Raw genomic sequence first — 12,886 nt, 5'->3', positions numbered from 1 at the left:
TCTGTGCAAGTTAGCTATGGGTGCATTGACTGATGCATTTCCTACATTGACACCAATTACCACACTTCATAAGTATTAATTGGATTTCAGCATGTTGGATGAAAAGCACTGTATAAATACAGAGAACTAGATTATTTGGGTCAAACAATGGTCTCACTTACTAAGAGTAGAGAACGAATAAGAGATCCTTTTCAGTTCTTTTTGACACTTTTTTAGATTAGATTACAATACAGTGTGGAAACAGGCCCTTCAGCCCAACAAGTCCACACCGACCCGCCGAAGCGCAACCCACCCATACCCCTACATTTACCCCTTACCTAACACTACGGGCAATTTAGCATGGTCAATTCACCTGACCTGCACATCTTTGGACTGTGAGAGGAAACCGGAGCACCCGGAGGAAACCCACGCAGACACAGGGAGAACGTGCAAACTCCACACAGTCAGTCGCCTGAGTCGGGAATTGAACCCGGGTCTCTGGCGTTGTGCTAACCACTGTGCCACCGTGCCACCTACAAATAGTGATCATAGTCAGGCATTGACAGTAAGGAAGTTCTACCCACTGAGGCTTACAGCTCATCAGAAGGCATCACCTCATATTGCCAGCAACAGAGACTAAGGAATGTCATGGGTCTCCAGGTGAAAACCGAGGGGAGGGTGGGTCTGGTGGGGTTGGAGAGAAAGGCTTGGGGTAGTTTTCAGCAGCCACACTTTCCTGATGCCAGATTCTCTGAAAAACATGGGGCTAATCTCGAATCCCTCAAGCACTATTATAGTTGCCTCAAGGATTGTGGGTGTCAATTAATGCATCTGGTAGATGCTCTGCCACCAGCTGCCAGGTATCCAGGCTACAGGATGTTTGCCCAGTTCTTGGAGACTGACATGTCTCCAAGCCATATAATCTTTCTTGATATCTTTCAAATCCATCTGAGCCAACAGGCAAGCTCCTCAATCTAACACCTCCACTGAAGATGTGGTACTTCCAGCACACTCAAAGCTGTATTTTTGGGAGTGTCCACCATCCTGAAGTGCCCAGGTGCTCAGCCCTAAAACCTGTTGATTCAGGAAAGTGCTACCCTTACGCCTTATGACAGCTGCCAGACTTCAATGGATCTGCTCATGTTGCGCAGTATAACGATACAAACGTTTCCTACTGAAAGAGATTCAATGCACTGCGCATATTTTTTTTTTAGCGGGAGCCCTCACAACATAAAGGAGCAGATCAAACTTCGCCAGACCCCAATCCAAGGAGGTATTCAGCGGATGGTCCGGACGCCAGTGGTTCAGGTAACCCCGCAGTGAACTAGTGGCCTCTCACCCAAACATGCTGCTTCTAGCCCCGCCCCCGAGAACTCCGATTCGTCAGTCATGACATCATTAGCGACTAGTCCAACTTCCCCGATCTGTGATTGGTTGAACATGATGTCAATCACTCCGTCAAGTCAAGTTTGTTTTTCCGTCAGCAAGGTGCAGTGAGGGTTGACACCCGGAGCTGTTGCAGGTTTGTCTGGGGATGGTGTTGAAACCTTTCACGTTTCTGTTCTGTGTTTTAATTTAATAGATGAGTCTGATGAGAAATAGGGTAGTTGAGTTGACTTGGATACATTACTAGCAATGTAAACTCGTATTTTTCCGAAATTTTTAGTTTAGACTGTCTGGTTTATATGTCACAAATTACAGTTACGTGAGAGCAATACATTTTGCAATTTGTTTTGTTTTGAAGGAGCTTCCTTTTTCTTGAGCTCATTTCGATTAGTTTTTAAGGATTCTATTTCCTATTAGATCCAGGCATTGCTGTCCTCAAAAGGATACTGTTGTCATACTAACTGCAACACATTTGAAGAACTGTACAACAGCTTTCTGCAATAATTTAAATTATGCAACTAATTAAGAATTCCTATTAATATTATGTGTTCATGGCACAGCTGTTGAAGCTTATCAGGACTGCAATAACTAATCATTCTGAATTGATTTACCAGGCTTCAGTTGGCTTAGGGTTATTTTATTGCAGTTGTGAGTTTAAAAAAGAATGCTACCTGGAGACTTGGAGATTAGGAATCATAAAAGTGCACTGATGCATCTTACCATGGAGTGCTACAACCTGTGCATTTCTAATCTCAGTATCAGCTTCCAGTGGAGACCAGGTGCTTTCTCTGAGGGAGAATGAGTTTATCTCACAGCATTGGTATACATTAATCATAGAAAATATCATCACAAGACCTAAATAGGGTCAGCTATAATCGGGGGATATGCAGCCATTATTGGACAAAAATCAATCAAATGAAATGCTTCAAATAAAGTGTGAATCTTAAATGTGCAAAAGCTATTTCTTGGTTTAGTTATTTAGCCATCTTAATAGAAATATTAATAGATTGACTATACTTTCTATAATTATTTTTATTAACGTGTTCAGATATTCTGATACATAATGGTGGGACACAGGTAGGACTTGAACCAGGACCTTCTGGCCAGTGGTAGGGACATTACTCTGCACAAGACCCTGACTCATATGCTTTCAGTATATTGACTTGTTTCAGCATACAACGTTAATTTGACATAGTGCTGTTGCCACTGTATCCTGATTTAAATTGAATCCTTGTCTGACTTATGATTTTGTTTTGAAGTAGAATGTACAGAAATTAGCTTTTAATATAAAATTATTTGTGTGATTATGTTGCATAAAAATTTAGTTTTAAACAGGTTTGTCACTGTAAACTATACTGATTTCAATATATTGTAATCCCCCTTTTTCCACAGATATTTTCAATTTGGTGCCTTTTTTATTTAGGGTTTTTTTATGAGAACAATCAACTGGAGGCTCAGGCAGTGACACAATGCTAAGAGACAGTGCACAGATATGGCCCGAAACTTCAAACCACTCGAGCCTTTGTGATAATGATCAAGAGGATCTGATCTTTGAGGACTATGACCACCTGGACTCCAGGGTTATGAACTTGAGCAATCTTCCTACATCGCTATTTGCTTGCTGCGTTCATGAAACAGTCTATGAAGATGAAAATCAGAGGGTAAGACTCTAATGTGGAAGCAGTATATTATTTATTAAGTTTAATTATCCTAGTTGACAATGCCAAGAAGTAGAACAAAGGTTCAGCAGTGGTGAGGAATTGGAGAGGATGGGGTCTGAGAGCTTCAGGTAGGGTGGAGGGGGAGTGGCATTGTGTAGGGCGAGGGGAAGTAACCTTCTCCTCATGTCAAATAAAAAAATCTTTTAAATTTCTAACTTATTATCATTCCCTTTCTTTGAATATATATATCTCATGGGTTAAAATATTGAATTTAGTGCCACACCGGTATTCATTTTTATTAACTGCACACATAGATGCTCTTATAATAGTTCAATTGTCCTTTCCTTTTATTATTTAAATTCTTTCACCATCTAGGTGGCTTATAAATCTGGAATTGGGAATTACCTCAGTAGTTCCAAACTTGTGCTTCTTTCCTTTCACATCAATATCCTTGGAGCATGCAGATCATGTTGCCATTGAATTCCATCAGAATAATTGTACTGCTTCAATGTCACATCCAAACTTGTAGATAATGTGTTCCAAAAATGACTTTGCTAGAGTTTAATGTTTCCACATTTTGACTGTCAAATGTCTGATTGTGCCAGCATCTTCATTGTTCTGCCAATTCCAATGATCTGTATATATTCATTCCAGTATTCCTCTTATGTGTAAAGATTTCTTCTTCTTCAGAATATACATTAATGCACACTCCATCAAATACATAAATAAAATGTGTGCCAACAAAAAAATCAGCAAAGGTAATTTATGTTGAGAAATCAAATGTCCAACCTTGGCCATGCAATTGTTCATGAAGGAGGCCAAATAGATGTATTAAAGTGATCTTGGTCTGTGATGTTGCTTTAGCAACAGTAGTGATGGCTCGATCACTGGCTAGAATTCATTTTAGTTATGTATTTTCTCATGAATTTATGCAATTGATAATTTGTATCATCTGTCACACAGCCCTAGCCATTGAACCAATAGCTCTGATAAGCCTGGCATGAGTTGACTTTTCTAAGACAAGTGTTTAGATCAGAGTGGTGCTGGAAAAGCACAGCAGGTCAGGCAACATCCGAGGAGCAGGATAATTGATGTTTCGGGCAAAAGCCCTTCATCAGGAATAGAGGAAGGATGGCTCCAGGGTGGAGAGATAAATGAGAGGGTGGGGGTGGGGAGAAGGTAGCAAAGAGTGAAGTGGGTGGGGATGGAGGTGATAGGTCAGAGAAGAGGGTAGGGGAAGGTAGCAAAGAGTACAGTAGGTGAATGGGCGTGGGGATGGAGGTTTGGGCCACGGGGCGGTTTGGTTGGTTGGTGCGGGTGTCTCGGAGGTGTTCCCTAAAGCGCTCTGCTAGGAGGTGTCCAGTCTCCCCAATGTAGAGGAGACTGCATCGGGAGCAACGGATACAATAAATGATATTAGTGGATTTGCAGGTAAAACTTTGATGGATGTGGAAAGCTCCTTTGGGGCCTTGTATGGAGGTGAGGGAGGAGGTGTGGGCGCAGGTTTTACAGTTCCTGCGGTGGCAGGGGAAAGTGCCAGGATGGGAGGGTGGGTCGTGGACCTGACCAGGTAGTCACGGAGGGAACGTTCTTTGCGGAAGGCGGAGAGGGGTGGGGAGGGAAATATATCCCTGGTGGTGGGGTCTGTTTGGAGGTGGCGGAAATGTCGGCGGATGATTTGGTTTATGCGAAGGTTGGTAGGATGGAAGGTGAGCACCAGGAACGTTTTGTCCTTGTTGCGGTTGGAGGGGTTGAGTCTGAGGGCGGAATTGCGGGATGTGGATGAGATGCGTTGGAGGGCATCTTTAACCACGTGGGAAGGGAAATTGCGGTCTCTAAAGAAGGAGGCCATCTGGTGTGTTCTATGGTGGAACTGGTCCTCCTGGGAGCAGATACGGCGGAGGCGGAGGAATTGGGAATATGGGATGGCATTTTTGCAAGAGGTAGGGTGGGAAGAGGTGTAATCCAGGTAGCTGTGGGAGTCGGTGGGTTTGTAAAAAATGTCAGTGTCACGTCGGTCGTCATTAATGGAGATGGAGAGGTCCAGGAAGGGGAGGGAGATGTCAGAGATGGTCCAGGTAAATTTAAGGCAGAATTGGAGCAGAGGGAGTGGAGGGCTGCGCGTTGTGAGGGAGGGCTGACTGTAGAGAGTGCATTGCTGCGAGTGTGGAGCGGAGGATCCAGATAGAGAACCGTTTCTGGTGGTTTTGAATCTGTAGTCTGGAATCCAACAGGACAACCAATACAAACTGTGTTGGGTTGAATGTAGTCTGGAATCCGTGTGGGATCAGTTGGTTACAGAGGTGGCACTGAGGAAGCAAATGTGGCTTTGGTAGCGAGTCTGTTTCAGTACATGGTTGAAGAGCTTCAGGGCAGAGGAGATGACCTGGGGGTTGCAGTGAGAGAGAGACTCGCTGAGATTCTTGTGGAGAGAGGAGGAGAACTTCTTTAAGGTAGGCTTTTTCTAAGACAAGAACAACCAGTACTATTTTCCTGGCTTTGGGCTAGCAGACTAGGATATGCAGAGGAGGTGAGAATAGCAAGAACCATGTAGGAACACTTCTCTGATGTATTGCCACCATTCTGAAAATCTCTTGCAGGTGGATTAGTATGAGTGTCAGCTGAATTCTCAACAAAGGCTTGTAGGAAATTCAAGTAACTGAGACCACAATGATTGGTGATTTCTTTTTATTCTTGTCTCTGTTTATCTGTGTCAAAGTGTCATGATTCCCAATCCTCTCCTCACATTCAAGGACCCCTGCTCCATGAGTATAGTCTCCTAACAGCAGTTGGCATTTTATATTGGAACAGTGCATTTTTAAATTTCCATGCTGCCTTATTGCCATGGATATCCCACACGACTCCTTTTTCTGTGCCTCCTCCACACATGCTGTCTAATACACCCCTGTTGCTGTGGCACACTTTAAACCTAATGGGTGCCATGTTTGACCCAGCACCCCTGCTTTCACCACAATTTTATGTGGTTTCTGATGGCCTGCCTGCTGAGGGACAATTTACACCTTTACCTTGGGGGTGAATGTAGAATTGGGACTACACTGTAGAACTGGAGTAGGCTATTTAGTACATTGAGCTTGTTTTTTTTTAAAATTTGTTGTGATTATGTTGATGTGTGACCTAACTCTGAGCTAAATTTTCATGTGGGGTGTGTGATATGCAAGTTGGGCCCTTGGCAACTTATGACTGTCTTGGGCCAGGAATTCGGTGTTTTTGTAAGAATGTAAGAAATAGGAGCAAGTTAAGCTTGAAAGATGTTGGAGGGAACCCTTGCCCTTGTATCTGAGTGTTAAGCATATGTGCTTAATTAATGGATCTGGGCTTTCTCATCTCCTGCTCCTTTTACCTGCTAGTATCGGTTGTGCTAAGAAACTGTTAAAGTACTTATTCCAGACGGCTCAGGGAATCCCTGGTGAACTCAACCTATAAGCCTCGCTTGGTTCATCCCGGAGATCATATTCTGGTAGTCTAGAATAATCTGACAGTTTAGTTTAAATTTATTTAGCTTTATTTATCAATGGCATCATTGTTATAAAATAGAATATAGATAATATAGTAATATAGATACCTGCAAGCCAGGTTTGAGCTAAGGTTCTAAAACCATTAAGGAGAAAGTGAGGTCTGCAGATGCTGGAGATCAGAGCTGAAAATGTGTTGCTGGAAATAGGAGGGCGGTGCTGAATTTGATGGATTTGACTGAGACAAGGTGGGGGGAGGGGAGATGAGGAAACTGGTGAAATCCGAGTTCATCCCTTGTGGTTGGAGGGTTCCTAGGCGGAAGATGAGGCGCTCTTCCTCCAACCGTCGTGTTGTTGTGGTCTGGCGATGGAGGAGTCCAAAGACCTGCATATCCTTGGTGGAGTGGGAGGGGGAGTTGAAATGTTGAGCCACAGGGTGGTTGGGTTGGTTGGTGCAGGTGTTCCAGAGGTGTTCTCTGAAACGCTCCGCAAGTAGCTGGCCTGTCTCCCCAATATAGAGGAGGCCTGCGGTTGCAGGAGGTGCTAAAACCATTAGCAGAGTACCGGCACCAGCTCTTTCCCCAAGAGCTCTCAGGCAACTCTCCTTATTGTTGCAAACAAGATGTCTTTACACAGAATTTGGTACTAAAATTACAAAAATGCCACCTGTCCTTAATCAGATTAGCAGCAATAAAATGACAAAAGTTTGCAGAGGAAGAGAAGCTCATTGACAGGTCTGAGTACGTTTGACTAATCAAGCTACATGCACAAAGTGAGAACCCTTGACCAAGCTAAGCCAAATGGCCAGTTGCTTTTGCTAGTACATCATAATGAGAGACTTGTCTAAACTATGTGGAAAAGGTCATGAGGTAACCTCGCTCAGCTAACATGTCCAGTATCATTGTCCTCCAAAATGGCTTTTCCTTTTAAAATCATCTTGGATTCCCAGAATGCAAATTAAATTCATAACATTCCTGGATCTTGAGCTCCAGGGAACAACACACAAATATTCAATCCATGACAAGACAATGTTCATTTAAATCAAGCCTCAGAGTTGATCTTTCCACCAGCTTCTGTCCTGTCTGTCTCTCTCTATATGTAGATCGAGCCCTTCAGTCAATGAATGCAATTTACAGAAGAATGTTTTCTCTCTCTCTCATGAACATCTTCCAACCTCCTTACTATGTCAGTTTCAGCCTCTGTTTTCCCAGCCTGTAAGGGTAATCTGAGATTCACATTCCAGAACAGTCAAGATGAGGGAGCTGAGCTTCATAAATTCAAATCTGCTCAGTGTGGTATACATGAAAGTGTATCGGGATTGTTCTGTTGTTATGTGCATATTCCACTCAGCTTATTAAATTACAAAGTCTTTTCCAATTGGATTTGAATTTGTTAAGAGTCTTTGATATAAACAGAAATCTAGTTATTCAACATCCAACTGTGAAATATGTGCAATCTTCCAGCCCCCGGTGTGAGAAGGAAGTACTGCCACTCATTCCACAAGTGAACAAATGTTATCACCTTATTTACACCAATTCATTGACACTAAGAACAGATGTCCCCAATTCTTCTGAACAAATACCCCCAGCCCCCATCCCACCGTGGTCAAGCGCTTTCCTGCATCTCCTGTCACAAATGTCTCACATGTAAGGCTACAAGCTTTCTCAAAACCATTGGTTTAAAAATTGAAAGAATAGACAATGGAGGCATATAGTTTCCTTAATAGGTATTTACTGATCTAGTGATCAATGGTATGCTTCCTCCTGATGATACCAAAACCAGAAGTGGGAATGTTTGGGTTTGAGAAATGTAACACTTGTAAGTGCACACAAGTTACAGAACTTCTAAGCTTGAGTCATAATTCCTCCAATTATCCCGACTTTTGCATTCACAGTCATAAGTAGGAATGTTAGAACTGGGAGCACGAGTAGGCCAATTGTCTCCTCTAACTTGTTCCACCATTCAATATAACGGTGACTGATCTGATTGTAGGCTCCACTCTACTGCCTTGCCTGCACCCATAACTCTTGACTCTACTGTCAACTAAAAATCTAACTCTGCCTTGAAGACTCCTCAGAAACATGTATATTTCAAATCAGATCACCTCCCATTCTTCTAAACTGCACACGTATAGGCTCAGAATGCTCAGCCTTTTGTCTTAAAACAGCCCCTTCATCTGTTCTGATGAAGAGTAACCAGACTCAATTCATTAATTCTGCTCACTTCCCACAGTTGCTGCCTCACCTGCTGAGTTTTACTAATACTGTTTTTGCTTATCTTCATGCTAGGATTTAGCCTAATGAACCTTCTTAGACCTGTTTCCAATCTAATTGTGTCCCTCCTTTAGTAATGTAACCAAAACTGTACATAATATTCTAAGTGTGGTCTTATCAAAGCCCTGTACTACTATAGTAAGATTTCCCTATTTTTGCTGTCCATTCCTATTCCAATAAAGGCCAACATTTCTTTTGCCTTCCCAAATATTTGCTGAACCTGCATTCTAACATTTTGTGATTCATGTACATGCAGCATTTTGCAATTCCTCCATTAAAAAAAAACATCTGCCATTCTATTCTTCTTTCCAATGTGGATAAGGGTGACATGGTGGCACAGTGGTTAGCACTACTGCCTCACAGTATCAGGGACCTGAGTTTGAATTCACTCTTGTCAACTGTCTGTGTAGAGTTTGTATATTCTCCCCATGTCTGTGTGGGCTTTCTCCGGGTGCTCTGGTTTCCACCCACCATCCAAAGATGTGCAGGTCAGGTGAATTGGCCATGCTAAAATTGCCCATAGTGTTCAGAGATGTGTCGGGTAGTGGTCTGCATAGGTTATTCTTTGAGGTTCGGTGTGGACTTGAAGGGCTGAATGGTCTGTATCCACACTGTTGGGATTCTAACTTCACATTATATTCTACATACCAATTTTTTTTTAAACTTCACTTTATCATATCCCTTTATATTGTCTTTTATATCAATGTACCATGGAATCATCAACAAATGTGGATATCATGCAGTCAATGTCTTCATCCAAGTCAGTGATGTGGATTGCAAATAGATGAGCCCCACCCCAGCAGTGTTCATGTTCAATGTGGCTTACAAACAGCACTGAAGGGCAGGTGTAGATGCAGGTTGGTTAGAGGTACACCTTGGTTCCGGTTCATCTCCCAGAACTATTTCAAGTCCATCTAAAACTCAATCATCACTTGACACCACATAACATGGGGATTCATGTATTCTCCATTGCCAATCACTCATTGTCTGTACAGTCCTCAGGGGTAATGCAATAGCAATGGAAATTCTTTTTAATTGCAGGTTCAATAAAACTTGAAGCTTTGACTGTCTTTTTGATTCATTCATGGATTGTGCCATCCTTAGGTTGACCTTGACAAAGTGGTGGTGAGTTCCCTCCTTGAATTGCTGAAGACCCACTGAGGGGTTTTCCATAATTTTGACACAGTGACACAGAGCAAAAGCAAATATATTTCAAAGTTAGAATGGTGGCTGGCTTGGAGGGGATTTTCCAGGTGGGGATTTCTCCTCTGCTCTTTCCTTCTCAACAGTCGTGGTTGTAGGAACTTCAGTGAATTTCTGCAGTGCATCTGGAGAAAGCTGCACAGTGCTGCGACTGAATATTGGTGGTGGAGGCAGAGAATGTTTGTTTGCGGATGGGGTATGAAAGTTTTGAGCATTACTGAAGCGTCTGTTCTGATGAAGGGTTTATGCCCAAAATGTCAACTGTCCTGCTCCTTAGATGCTGCCTGACCTGCTGTGCTCTTCCAGCACCACACGTTTTGACTCTGATCTCCAACAACTGCAGCCCTCACTTTCTCCTGGAGCATCAGCAGCTGAGTTATTCACTACGGCCTTCCTAGCTTCTGATCAGGTTCTTGTAGCCACCGTATTTATATGGTGAGTCCAGTTCAATCAATGGCAGCCCCCAAGGATGCTGATAGTGGGCATTCAATGATGGCAATGGAATTGAATGTTAAGGAGCAAGAGTTGGTTTTTCTTTTGTTGCCTATAGTCATTGCCTGACACTTGGGTGTCACGAATGTTACTTATCACTTTTCAGCTCCAACCTCGTTATTGCCCAAATTTTGCTTTATTTGGATGTGGATTGTTCAATATCAGAGGAGCAGTAAATTGTGCTGGGCATTGCACACAGTCATCAACAAACGTCCCCATTTCTGACCTTATGGTGGAAAGATGGTCATTAATGAAGCAACTAAAGATGGTTGGGATGAGAATACTATCCTGAGAAACCCCTGCAGAGATGTCCTGGAGATGAGAATACTGACCTATAACAACCACAGCCATCTTGCTTTGTGCTACATATGCCTCCAGACAGTTTTGCCAGGCTCCTTGAGTCAGTCAAGTGTTGCTGTGATGTCAAGAGCAGTCACTTTCACCTCCCTTCTGGAATTCATCTTCCTTTTCTGTATTTGAACCAATAGGGCAAATACTGGCTCTGGCAGAAATCAGGTTCAGTGTCCATGAGCAGTTATTGCTTAGCAAGTGCCACTTGATAAAATGTGATACCACATTGGTGATCCCTTCCATTCAAGACTAGATGTGGCAGGGCTGCAGGGCTTAGATCTGAGCCGTTGATTATGGAATTACTTAACGCCATGTATCACATGTTGTCTTGCATGGAAGTAGTCCTTTGAACCAGAGTGGATCCCTTGGCTTGAATGGAAAACTGGGAGATATGCTGGTCTTTAAGGTTGCAAGAATGCAAAGATTAGTACCTGAATGTTAAGGGTATATACACCCAAAAGAATAGAAAGCCAGGTAAAGATAGAGGATGTAAAAATGGATAGCAAGAATTTTGCCAAATATTTTAAAAAGCAGAAGGGAAATAAAGTGAGTGGTGGTCTTTAAGAGAATGAGAATGGGGAGTTAATAGTAGGTAATAAGGGAATAGATGAAAAGAACACATTTTGCTTCTGTCTTCATGATAGGGGATAATAAAAAAGAAATCCCAGAAATAGTTGTAAATAAGGAAATGGAAGGAAGGAATTTGGTGAATTTACAATTCCAGGGAAGCAGTACTGAACAAAGTGATAGAATTGTTGGCTAGAAGGTTACTTATGGTCTCCACCCTAGGGTCTTGATGAGGTAATTAATGTGGCAGTGAATGGGTTTGTATTAGTCTTTCTAAGCTGGCACTTAGAAAAATTGAAGTTATCAGGAAGAATCAACATGGTTTTGTGAAAAGGAAATCATATTAACCAAGTTTTTGGAGTCCTTTGAAGGAGTAACAGGCACTATGGATAAGGGGGATTTTTATGTACTCTAATTGGATTTTCAGAAGGTATTTGGCAAGTTGGTATGTATCAGGCAAAGAAGCAGCACATGGTATAGAGAGCAGTGTACAAGCAAGGATAGAAAAGTGGTTGGTTGGCAGAACATGAGATGATACATCAATGGGGCTTTTTATAATTGATGGGATGTAATGAGTAGAGTCAAGATTAGAGTAGTGCTGGAAAAGCACAGCAGGTCAGGCAGCATCTGAGGAGCAGGAAAATCAATGTTTCGGCCAAAAGCCTTTCTGTAGCGAGTAGAGGCCTGCAGGCTTCTGTGCTGGGTGTCAACATTTTACAATTTACATCAATGACTGAAATGAGTGGAGCAAGTGCATGGTAGATGAATTTCCAGTTGACACAAAGATGGATCAGAAAACATAGTATGAAGAGGACATAAGGAGATTGCATTCTGATAGTGAGAAGGCAAAATATGACAGGTGGAGTATAGTGTGGGGAAAAAATGTCTAATTGTACACTTCGGCAGGAAGAATACATTGATTACTATTACCTAAACAGAGAATGACTACAGAATTCTGAAGTGCAGAGGGACTTTGGTGTTGTGCATGAGTCACAAGAAGGTAGTATGCAGGTACAGCAAGTAATTAAGGCAGCTACTGGAATGCTATTCTTTATTACAAGAATAATTAAGCATCAAAGTAAGGATGTTATGGTTTAGTTTTATAGTACATTGATGAGCCTACATCTCTCATATGGTGCACAGTTTTGCTACCCTTATTTAGGAAGGATGTAATTCCATTGGAAGTGGTTCAGAGGAGGTTTGTTCAATTGATACCTTGAATGAGTGGATGGCCTAATAAGAAAAGATTGGGCTCCTTTTCACTGGAGTTTAGAAATGTTTGAAGGATATGAAATCTTTAAAATACTTGACAAATTGTAAATGGAAATGAGATTTCTTGTTCTGCATGAGTCCTGAACTAGGGGCCACACCTTCAGGATTAAGGGTCATCCTTTTCAGACAGATGAAAATTTTCTTTCTCTAAGGATTGTGAGCCTTTGAAGCTGTGCCTTAGAAGGTAATAGAGATGTCACCATTTAATATGTTTTTAAGTCAGGGATAG

General features: G+C 42.2%; 1 protein-coding gene across 6 annotated transcripts in view; it reads left to right on the top strand.

Annotated features, from left to right (window-relative positions):
- Nucleotides 1-1,424: 1,424 nt before the first annotated feature.
- The window catches only part of rcan3 (regulator of calcineurin 3), a 142,851-nt gene continuing 131,389 nt past the window's right edge, over nucleotides 1,425-12,886 (top strand). For 5 of the 6 annotated variants that reach the window (XM_043717672.1, XM_043717670.1, XM_043717669.1 and 2 more), the window contains exons 1-2: nucleotides 1,425-1,501; nucleotides 2,789-3,026. In XM_043717672.1, coding sequence (XP_043573607.1) covers nucleotides 2,835-3,026 — 192 coding nt within the window. In that variant the 5' untranslated portion in view covers nucleotides 1,425-1,501; nucleotides 2,789-2,834. Of the gene's footprint in view, nucleotides 1,502-2,757; nucleotides 3,027-12,886 lie in introns of all 6 variants that reach the window. The other variant, XM_043717667.1, reaches the window with a different exon arrangement.

This window comes from Chiloscyllium plagiosum, chromosome 27 (assembly GCF_004010195.1).
Source record: "Chiloscyllium plagiosum isolate BGI_BamShark_2017 chromosome 27, ASM401019v2, whole genome shotgun sequence".
In the NCBI taxonomy this organism is placed as follows: Eukaryota; Metazoa; Chordata; class Chondrichthyes; order Orectolobiformes; family Hemiscylliidae; genus Chiloscyllium; species Chiloscyllium plagiosum.
The sequence above is the reverse complement of the archived record's forward strand: the minus strand, read 5'-3'. Positions and strand labels throughout refer to the sequence as shown.